Source organism: Rhea pennata, chromosome 37 (genome assembly GCF_028389875.1).
Source record: "Rhea pennata isolate bPtePen1 chromosome 37, bPtePen1.pri, whole genome shotgun sequence".
In the NCBI taxonomy this organism is placed as follows: Eukaryota; Metazoa; Chordata; class Aves; order Rheiformes; family Rheidae; genus Rhea; species Rhea pennata.
In genome coordinates this window covers 184,789-195,499 of record NC_084699.1, presented here as the reverse complement: position 1 = coordinate 195,499, position 10,711 = coordinate 184,789, and the positions used below count along the sequence as shown (strand labels likewise).

The following is a 10,711-nucleotide window of genomic DNA, read 5'->3' as shown; positions in this document are numbered from 1 at the left end:
GGGATATCGCATGCACGGAGCAGGGATGGACCATGCACAGGGCAGGATGCTCCATGCACGGCGCAGGGATCTCCCATGCATGGAGCAGGGATATCGCATGCACAGAGCAGGTATCTCCCATGCATGGAGCAGGGATATCGCATGCATGGAGCAGGGATATCGCATGCACAGAGCAGGTATCTCCCATGCATGGAGCAGGGATCTCCCATGCATGGAGCAGGGATATCGCATGCACGGAGCAGGGATATCGCATGCACGGAGCAGGGATCTCTCATGCACGGCGCAGGATGCTCCATGCACAGCACAGCGACGCCGCAGGGCGATGCAGCTGAGCGGGTCGAGTTGCTCTGCAGCGTTCTGGGCGGGATGCGAAAAGCTGTCGAAAACCAGCCAGAATTTGGGTGCCGGAGGGGGACGGATGTCGCACGGGCGGGGACGGGGTCGTTTCTCACGCCTTCATCTCGCCCTTGCCCAACAGAGACGTCGACGTCGGTCACCTACCCCATCGTGCCGTGCTGCGGCGCCGGCGCCCGGGGCGGCCCCGCCGTGCTGGCCTGCTTCGCGATGGGCCCCAACCCGGCCGAAATCGGCCCGGAGGGGCTCCCGGCGGCGGCCGTGGCGCCCGTCGTCCTCCCGGTGCAGCCGCGCTCCGCCAGCCTCGGCGCCAGGAGGTGGCTCACGGTGCTCTGGGACGCCGAGCGGCACAGCGGGCTGCGCTGCAGCGTGAGCGGCGGAGGCGGCCGGTCCTCGTCCAAGGCCTTCCCGTCGGACGGTGAGCGGCGCGGCGGCCGGCTTTGCTGCGGAAAGTAACGGCCCTGCCCGGCTGCAGCCTCCGCGTCGGTCACAACCTCCCCATTGGCTGCAGCCTCCCCCTTGGTTGCAGCTTCCCCATTGGTTGCAGCTTCTCCATCAGTTGCAACTTCTCCATCAGTTGCAACCTCCCTCTTGGTTGCAACCTCTCCCTTGGTTGCAACCTCCCCATCAGTAGCAACTTCCCCCTTGGTTACAACCTCCCCATTGGTTGCAACCTCCCCATCGGCTGCAGCCTCCCCATCGGTCACAACCTCCCCATTGGCTGCAGCCTCCCCCTTGGTTGCAGCTTCCCCATTGGTTGCAGCTTCTCCATCGGTTGCAACTTCTCCATCAGTTGCAATGTCCCCCTTGCTTGCAGCTTCCCTATCAGTTGCAACTTCCCCCTTGGTTGCAACCTCCCCGTTGGGGGGGCCGTGCAAGGGCTGACGGGGGCTGCGCTCTCCCACTGTTGGCAGTGTGCCTGGCGTCGCAGCCGAGGCCCCGGGTGCACCTCGTGGAGCCGCCGTGCCAGGCCGCTGAGGGCTCAGCGGCGCTGGAGCTGGTCTGCATCGTCTGGGGCTTCGGGGCCAGAGAGACCAAGGTGACCTGGCTGCTCAACGGGAAGGAGGTCTCGGAGGTGCAAGGGTCCCTCAGCAAGGGTGAGGACGGCTCGACCAGCAGCTACAACCGGCTGGAGATCACCCATGACAGCTGGGACAGCGGGAACATCTACACCTGCCAGGTGACCTACTTGGATGGAAACAGTGACGTGGAGATGTACAACACCAGCAGGTGCCAAGGTTGGTGTGGTGTGCCAAGGAATGGGTGGTGGGTGCGTGCACAGGGGTGAGGATGTGATGGACAGATGGACAGAGTGATGCACATGTGTATGACCGACGTGATGGAGGGATGTGCGGGTGGGTGGTGGACTCCTGCGTGCACAGTGACCCTGATGGAGGGACGTGCGGGTGGGTGGTGGACTCCTGCGTGCACGGTGACCCTGATGGAGGGACGTGCGGGTGGGTGGTGGACTCCTGCGTGCACAGTGACCCTGATGCAGGGACGTGCGGGTGGGTGGTGGACTCCTGCGTGCACGGTGACCCTGATGGAGGGACGTGCGGGTGGGTGGTGGACTCCTGCGTGCACGGTGACCACGATGGAGGGACGCGCGGGTGGGTGGTGGACTCCTGCGTGCACGGTGGCCCTGATGCAGGGACGTGCGGGTGGGTGGTGGACTCCTGCGTGCACGGTGACCCTGATGGAGGGACGTGCGGGTGGGTGGTGGACTCCTGCGTGCACGGTGGCCCTGATGGAGGGACGTGCGGGTGGGTGGTGGACTCCTGCGTGCACGGTGGCCCTGATGGAGGGACGTGCGGGTGGGTGGTGGACTCCTGCGTGCACGGTGGCCCTGATGGAGGGACGTGCGGGTGGGTGGTGGACTCCTGCGTGCACGGTGGCCCTGATGGAGGGACGTGCGGGTGGGTGGTGGACTCCTGCGTGCACGGTGGCCCTGATGGAGGGACGTGCGGGTGGGTGGTGGACTCCTGCGTGCACGGTGGCCCTGATGCAGGGACGTGCGGGTGGGTGGTGGACTCCTGCGTGCACGGTGGCCCTGATGGAGGGACGTGCGGGTGGGTGGTGGACTCCTGCGTGCACGGTGGCCCTGATGCAGGGGCGTGCGGGTGGGTGGTGGACTCCTGCGTGCACGGTGGCCCTGATGCAGGGACGTGCGGGTGGGTGGTGGACTCCTGCGTGCACGGTGACCACGATGGAGGGACGTGCGGGTGGACTCCTCACCCGCGGGTGCCCCCGCCCTTGCAGCCTGCCTCGGCCGCTCGGTGACGCCCCAGGTCTTCGTGACGCCGCCGTCCTTCGGCGACGTGCTCTCCGGGTCCGCCATGGCCACCTGCCTGCTGCTGGGCTGGCCCCTGCGGGGCGCCAAGCTCTCCTGGCACGCGGAGGGGAGCAGCTGGCCGGGGACCGCCACGGGCACCGCCACCCCGCACGCCAACGGCACCGAGAGCCTGCGGGCCGCCTTCCCCGTGTCCCCGGAGCAGTGGAGCGCCGGCCTGAAGCTCGTCTGCCGCGCCGAGCTGCCCTGCCACGGGACCCTCTCCGAGGCGCTCGCCGTGGGGCCGGCACGTGAGTCACCCCAGGCACGCGAGGGCGGCAGTCGGTGGTGCAGGGTTGCGGGGGGCTCACAGGGTGGGGGGGTTGCGTGAGATTGCACGGGCTTGCAACGGAGTTCGTGGGGTTGCACGGGGCCATATGGGGTTGCACGGGGCCATGGGGGGCTGCAGGGGGCCATGGGGGATTGCAGGGGGCCATGGGGGGCTGCAGGGGGCCATGGGGGGCTGCAGGACCCATGGGGGATTGCAGGGGGCCATGGGGAGTTGCAGGGGCCATGGGGGGCTGCAGGGGCCATGGGGGGCTGCAGGACCCATGGGGGATTGCAGGGGGCCATGGGGAGTTGCAGGGGCCATGGGGAGCTGCAGGGGGCCATGGGGGGCTGCAGGACCCATGGGGGGCTGCAGGGGGCCATGGGGAGTTGCAGGGGCCATGGGGAGCTGCAGGGGGCCATGGGGGGGGTTGCAGGGGCCCATGGGGGGCTGCAGGGGGCCATGGGGGGCTGCAGGGCCCATGGGGAGCTGCAGGGGCCATGGGGGGCTGCACGCACCCCTCGTCGCCCTGCCGGGCAGACGCTCACCCCGTCCCGTCCCCGGGGGCGCAGCGGGGCCCAGGACGGTGCCGGCGGTGAGCGTCTCCCGCGCCGCCCGCGAGGGCCCCGGGCCGAGCGCGCCGGCGACGCTGCTGCTCTGCGAAGCCAGCGGCTTCTCCCCGCGGGACATCAGCATCCGCTGGGAGAGGGACGGCGCCGAGGAGCCCCGCGCCCGCTACGCCGGCGGCCCCGTGGCCGGCGACGGCCCCTTCTCCACCCACAGCGTCCTCTGGGCCGGGCAGGAGGCGGCGAATTACACCTGCGTCGTGCAGCACCCGGCCCTGGACGAGCCGCTGCGTGTCACCCGCCGCGCCGGTGAGGGGGGGGGTCACCGTCCCCGCGAGCGCGTGTGAATCCCCTGCGCCGCGATTCCTCCGATGCAGATGGGCCGGCGCTGCTGCAGCGCTGGGCGGCTCCCCGACGCCTTGCAACGTGTGTTCTCTACCCCCGACACCTTGCAACGTGTCTTCTCCCCCCCCCGACACCCTGCAATGCGCCTTCTCCCCCCTCCGACACCTTGCAATGCGCCTTCTCCCCCCCCGACACCCTGCAATGCGCCTTCTCCCCCCTCCGACACCTTGCAATGCGCCTTCTCCCCCCCCCGACACCCTGCAATGCGCCTTCTCCCCCCTCCGACACCTTGCAACGCGCCTTCTCCCCCCTCCGACACCTTGCAATGCGCCTTCTCCCCCCCCCGACACCCTGCAATGCGCCTTCTCCCCCCTCCGACACCTTGCAACGCGCCTTCTCCCCCCTCCGACACCTTGCAATTCGCCTTCTCCCCCCCCGACAGCTTGCAATTCGCCTTCTCCCCCCCCGACACCTTGCAACGTGCCTTCTCCCTCCCTGCGGAGGAACATTTTGGGGAAGGAGGGTGCGGAAATTGAACCCGCCGGCGCAGGAGGAGGCGGCACGCGGGATGCGGCGCCGGTGCCGCGTCCCCTCCTGTTGCACCCGCTCACCCGGCGCCGCTGCACCTTCCCCGCAGGATCCCCCGGCGCCCGGCCGCCGCGGGTCTCCGTGTCCCACGGCCCCGGCGGCGGCGGCGAGACGCTCACCTGCTTTGCCACGGGCTTCTACCCGCCGGAGGTGGAAATGCGCTGGGCGGCGGCGGGCGGCCGGCGGCTGGGCTGCGTCAGCGAGCGGGCGGCGCTGCCCGACGGCACCTTCCAGCAGCGCTGCACGGCCACGGTGGGCGCCGAGGAGTGGCGGGCCGGCGGCGCCTACGCCTGCACCGTGACCCACGGGCAGTGGGTGGAGGAGAAGACGCTCGCCCACCCCGGTGAGGCGCCTTGCAACGCCACGACGAGCCTTGCAGTGCCATGGCGAGCCTTGCAACGCCGTGGCGAGCCTTGCAACGCCGTGGCGAGCTTTGCAACGCCGTGGCGAGCTTTGCAACGCCGTGGCGAGCCTTGCAACGCCGTGGCGAGCCTTGCAGTGCCGTGGCAAGCCTTGCAACGCCGTGGCGAGCTTTGCAACGCCGTGGCGAGCCTTGCAGTGCCGTGGCGAGCCTTGCAACGCCGTGGAGAGCTTTGCAACGCCGTGCCGAGCCTTGCAGTGCCGTGGCAAGCCTTGCAACGCCGTGGCGAGCTTTGCAACGCCGTGGCGAGCCTTGCAGTGCCGTGGCAAGCCTTGCAACGCCGTGGCGAGCTTTGCAACGCCGTGGCGAGCTTTGCAACGCCGTGGCGAGCCTTGCAGTGCCGTGGCAAGCCTTGCAACGCTGTGGCGAGCTTTGCAACACGATGCATCCTGCTGCCTTTCGCCCCAGCTGGCGAACAGCCACGAAAATCTTTATTTTTGTTTTTTACGCAACCCCCTGCCTCTCTCTCCGCTGTCTCAGGTTGCCAGAAGTCACTGCTGTCCTCTTCGTCGGTGCAGCCGCCGCCTTTCCGGGAGCTCTTCCTGCACGGGGCGGCCAACCTGACGTGCAGCACGCCGCTGGGCAACGCCAGCCTGGCCTGGCTGGTGCAGGGGCGGCAGGCGGAGGCCGGGGCGGTGCGGACGCAGCCCGGCGCCGAGGGCACGGGGCTCCGCAGCTGGCTCCGCGTCAGCCTGCGCGACTGGAACGACACCGTCAGCTTCGCCTGCCGTGTCCGCAGCGGCGCCGAGGAGACGCAGCTGGAGCTCAACCGGATCATGGGTGAGGGCCGGCGGAGGGACGGAGCGGGGTTCGGGCGGCCCGAGCAAGGCGGTGCCGAGCCTTGCGGCGCTGCAGCGAGCTTTGCAACGCGGCAAAGAGCCCTGCAGCGTGGCAGAACGTCTCGCAGCGCCCTGGTGAGCACTGCAAAGCAGCAGCAAGCCTCGCAACCTGACAAAAAGCCTGGCAGTGCTGTGACAAGCCTGGCAGTGCCTTGGGAAGCCATGCAGGGCAGCAGCAAACCCTTGCAACAGGCAGCAAAGCCCTTGATATGCCATGGGAAGCCTTGTAACGCTGCCAAGAGCCTTGTAACACTGCAAAGAGCCTTGTGATGCCGCGGTCTTGCAATGCCGCAAAGAGCCTTGCAACGCGGCAAAGAGCCTTGCAAGGCCACAAAGATTCTTGCAAGGACACAAAGAGCCTTGCAAGGCCACAAAGATTCTTGCAAGGCCACAAAGATTCTTGCAAGGACACAAAGAGCCTTGCAAGGCCGTGAAGAGTCTTGCAAGGCCACAAAGAGTCTTGCAAGGCCACAAAGATTCTTGCAAGGCCACAAAGAGTCTTGCAAGGACACAAAGAGCCTTGCAAGGCCGTGAAGAGTCTTGCAAGGCCACAAAGATTCTTGCAAGGCCACAAAGATTCTTGCAAGGCCACAAAGAGTCTTGCAAGGACACAAAGAGCCTTGCAAGGCCGTGAAGAGTCTTGCAAGGCTGAAAAGAGTCTTGCAAGGCCACAAAGAGTCTTGCAAGACCACAAAGAGTCTTGCAATGCCACAAAGAGTCTTGCAAGGCCACAAAGATTCTTGCAAAGCCACAAAGAGCATTGCAAGGCCACAAAGAGCATTGCAAGGCCACAAAGATTCTTGCAAAGCCACAAAGAGCCTTGCAAGGCCACAAAGAGTCTTGCAAAGCCACAAAGAGTCTTGCAAGGCCACAAAGATTCTTGCAAGGCCACAAAGAGTCTTGCAAAGCCACAAAGAGCCTTGCAAGGCCACAAAGAGTCTTGCAAGGCTGAAAAGAGTCTTGCAAGGCCACAAAGAGTCTTGCAAAGCCACAAAGAGTCTTGCAAGGCCACAAAGATTCTTGCAAGGCCACAAAGAGTCTTGCAAGGCCACAAAAATTCTTGCAAGGCCACAAAGAGTCTTGCAAGGCCACAAAGAGTCTTGCAAAGCCACAAAGATTCTTGCAAAGCCACAAAGAGTCTTGCAAGGCTGAAAAGATTCTTGCAAGGCCACAAAGAGTCTTGCAAAGCCACAAAGATTCTTGCAAGGCCACAAAGAGCATTGCAAGGCCACAAAGAGTCTTGCAAAGCCACAAAGAGTCTTGCAAGGCCACAAAGAGTCTTGCAAGGCTGCAAAGAGTCTTGCAAGGCCGCAAAGAGTTTTGCAAGGCCACATAATGTCTTGCAATGCTGCGAAGAGCCTTGCAACATTGCAAAGAGCCTTGCAACACCGCGCAGCGGGGCGATTGCAAGGCCGTCAGCGAAAAGGGCCGCCAGGACCGGGCACCGGCACCCGGCTGCGGCCCCCAGCTGCCCCCTGCGCCCCGCAGGTCCCTTGAAGCCGCCGACCCTCCACGTGCTGCCGTCGTCGGTGGCGGAGGCCTGCGGCAGCAGCAACTTCACCCTCTTCTGCATCGCCGCCGATTTCTACCCGCCGGAGATCGCCGTGTGGTGGCAGCGCGGCGGCGGTGGCGGCGGCGGGGGCCCGGCCGGCGAGGCCGGCACGCCGAGCTGCGACCACGAGGCCCGGCGCTGCTCCGTCGTGAGCCAGCTCGAGGTGGCCCGGAGCGAGTGGGCCGGCGGCACCTCGTTCGGCTGCTTCGCCGCCCACATCGCCGCCGCCGCGGTGGCCGGCCGGACCGTCGGCGCCGGCGCCGGTAAGTGCAGGCGCTCCCCGCCACGCGCGGCGCTGCAGGCGTCCGTGTGTCCGTCCGTCCGTCCCCCCCCTCCCGCCGCCATGGGGCACGCGGCCACCCCGCTCTCCCCCCGCAGAGCCCTGGGAGTGCGGCGTCCCCCCGCCGGTGCCCTGCGGCTGGATGGCCGACGGCAACGGCGACGACGCCGAGCCGGAGGAGGACGGTGCCGCCTGGACGACCGTCTCCACCCTGGCCGCGCTCTTCCTCGTCCTGGTCTTCTACAGCGGCATCGTCACGTTCATCAAGGTGGGGAGCGGGGGGGGGGCTGCGCTTCCCCTTGCACACCCTTGCACACCCTTGCGCTGCCTTGCGCACCCACCATTGCATTGCGTTGCACACCCCTGTGTTGCATTGCACACCTTTGCATTGCGTTGCACACCCAAGTTGTGTTGCACACCCTTGCGTTGCATTGCTCATCCTTGCATTGCGTTGCACACCCTGGCATTGCCTTGTGCCATGTTGCACACCCTTGTGTTGCATTGCACACCTTTGCACACCCTTGTGCTGCCTTGTGCCATGTTGTACACCCTTGTGCAATGTTGCACACCCTTGCACACCCTTGCGCTGCCTCGCCGGGCACTGCAATGTGCTTCCCACGCCGCTGCCTTGCGCCGCCCTCCCTTCGCCCGCCGCCCTCTCTGCAGCAGCCCCCTAAGCTCCCCCTTCCCCCTTTTTTTGCCCCCCGCAGGTGAAATAACCCCCTGGCCCGGGCCCGCGCCGGGGGACGCCGGGGGGAGGCAGGACGTGGCCAGTGGCGCCGGGAACGCGGCTCTCGCGCGCCGCCGCTGCCCCCGTCCCTCCTTTTCTCCTTCATTTTTTGTTTTTTAATGCATCTCCCACTTCCGCTCGCCCCCCGCGGCCGGGCAGCCGCGCGCCTCCCGGTTCCTCTCCTCCGGGAACGGGGGGAAACGGGGCGTTTGGGGAGCAAAACATGGCGCTTTGGGTTTCCAGCAGCGCAGGCATATCGGCTATTCTGACCCGCCGCCCCCCCCGCCCCGGGCGCCTTTTCCTCCCCGAAACGCTGACTCAGACGGAGAAGAGGCGTTTTGGGGTAAACAGGACACATCTGGCTGCTGGGGCCCCTCTGGCCAGATGTTTGAGGCCGGTCGCGGTCCCGGGGCGACATCCGCCCCCGCTCCCATTTTAACCCACTTCTGCTCCGAAAATGACTCAGCGGCGGCACCAAGCAGCCCGGAAGCCGTGGGAAAGCGCCGCGAGAAGTGAAAAATAAAAAAAAAAAAAAAAAAAAAAGAAAGAAAGGTGTCTTTTACCATAAACGGGAAGTTTGGGGTTGGGTTGAGAGGTGAAAAGTTGGGCCCATGGGGCGCAACGGCCCCGAGGGTGACGTCGTGGCAGATCGGGGCGTGCAAGGAGAATGAGGAGAAAAGGGTTTTCTGCGTTTTTCTTTGGAAGCTTAGACTTGGGGCGCAATGCACCAAAGTGCCCAGGGATCGTTGCGAGGGAAAATGGGGTTTTTTTGCAACCGGGCGCAGATCGGGGCGCAACGCATTAAAGCGCCTGGGGTTCGTTGCGAGGGAAAATGGGGTTTTTTTGCAACCCGGTGCAGACTGGGGCCACGAGGGGCGGGAGGACTCGGCCGCCGGGAACGCCGGAGGTCGGTTTTACTCCCCGCGTTTTCCACACGGCGCCGGGGCGGGAAGGGCCCCGAGGACGGAGGTCTCGGCCCTCGGCGAGGCCGGGAGCTGTCACAGGACCTAGGAGAGAGGCCGATGAGCCCCCGCGGGCAGCTCGTTAACGACTGGTGCGTGCTGCCCACTAACGAGCCCATTTGGCCACAGTTACCTTGAAGAGGGTCACGCCGGTGCTGTAGCAAAGGCTGAGGAGGAAGAGGAGGACGAAGGTCATGGCGGTCCAGAGGTTGCTGACGTCTTCGTCGCCCTCGGCCAGCTCGTCCTCGCCGAGCGTGATGAAAACGTAGCCTGGGGGGGCGAGAGGAGGCGGCCGTGAGCGGCCGGGGGGCGACCGGGACCCTCGTCCGCGCCCGACACCGTCCCGGTCCGAAAAACGCGACGTGCAAGGGACGGGGATGGTTGGAGCAAGCACCAAACCCCCCATTGCACCCGTTTCCCACCCGATTCCTCTCCCAGAGCTCGGTGCAAGCAGAGGGGTCCTGGGGATGGTCGGTGCAAACACCAAACCCCCCATTACACCCGTTTCCCACCCGATTCCTCTCCCAGAGCTCGGTGCAAGCAGAGGGGTCCTGGGGATGGTCGGTGCAAACACCAAACCCCCCATTGCACCCGTTTCCCACCCGATTCCTCTCCCAGAGCTCGGTGCAAGCAGAGGGGTCCTGGGGATGGTCGGTGCAAGCACCAAACCCCCCATTGCACCCGTTTCCCACCCAGTTCCTCTCCCAGAGCTCGGTGCAAGCAGAGGTGTCCTGGGGATGGTCGGCGCAAGCACCAAACCCCCCATTGCACCCGTTTCCCACCCAGTTCCTCTCCCAGAGCTCGGTGCAAGCAGAGGGGTCCTGGGGATGGTCAGTGCAAACACCAAACCCCCCATTGCACCCGTTTCCCACCCGATTCCTCTCCCAGAGCTCGGTGCAAGCAGAGGGGTCCTGGGGATGGTCGGTGCAAGCACCAAACCTCCCATTACACCCGTTTCCCACCCAGTTCCTCTCCCAGAGCTCGGTGCAAGCAGAGGGGTCCTGGGGATGGTCGGTGCAAGCACCAAACCCCCCATTGCACCCGTTTCCCACCCAGTTCCTCTCCCAGAGCTCGGTGCAAGCAGAGGGGTCCTGGGGATGGTCGGCGCAAGCACCAAACCTCCCATTGCACCCGTTTCCCACCCAGTTCCTCTCCCAGAGCTCGGTGCAAGCAGAAGGGTCCCGGGGATGGTCGGTGCAAACACCAAACCCCCCATTGCACCCGTTTCCCACCCAGTTCCTCTCCCAGAGCTCGGTGCAAGCAGAGGGGTCCTGGGGATGGTCGGTGCAAACACCAAACCCCCCATTGCACCCGTTTCCCACCCGATTCCTCTCCCAGAGCTCGGTGCAAGCAGAGGGGTCCTGGGGATGGTCGGTGCAAGCACCAAACCCCCCATTACACCCGTTTCCCACCCAGTTCCTCTCCCAGAGCTCGGTGCAAGCAGAGGGGTCCTGGGGATGGTCGGTGCAAGCACCAA

At 65.6% G+C, this 10,711-nt stretch overlaps 1 gene segment (V, D, J or C); it reads left to right on the top strand.

Annotated features, from left to right (window-relative positions):
* Positions 1-145: 145 nt before the first annotated feature.
* LOC134152986 (Ig mu chain C region-like) lies at positions 146-7,529 on the top strand. The segment is given in 9 exon segments: positions 146-176; positions 479-772; positions 1,269-1,592; positions 2,614-2,934; positions 3,524-3,826; positions 4,500-4,793; positions 5,352-5,651; positions 7,199-7,369; positions 7,420-7,529. Coding segments are annotated over 9 exon segments (2,148 nt in total).
* The last annotated feature ends 3,182 nt before the right edge of the window (positions 7,530-10,711 follow it).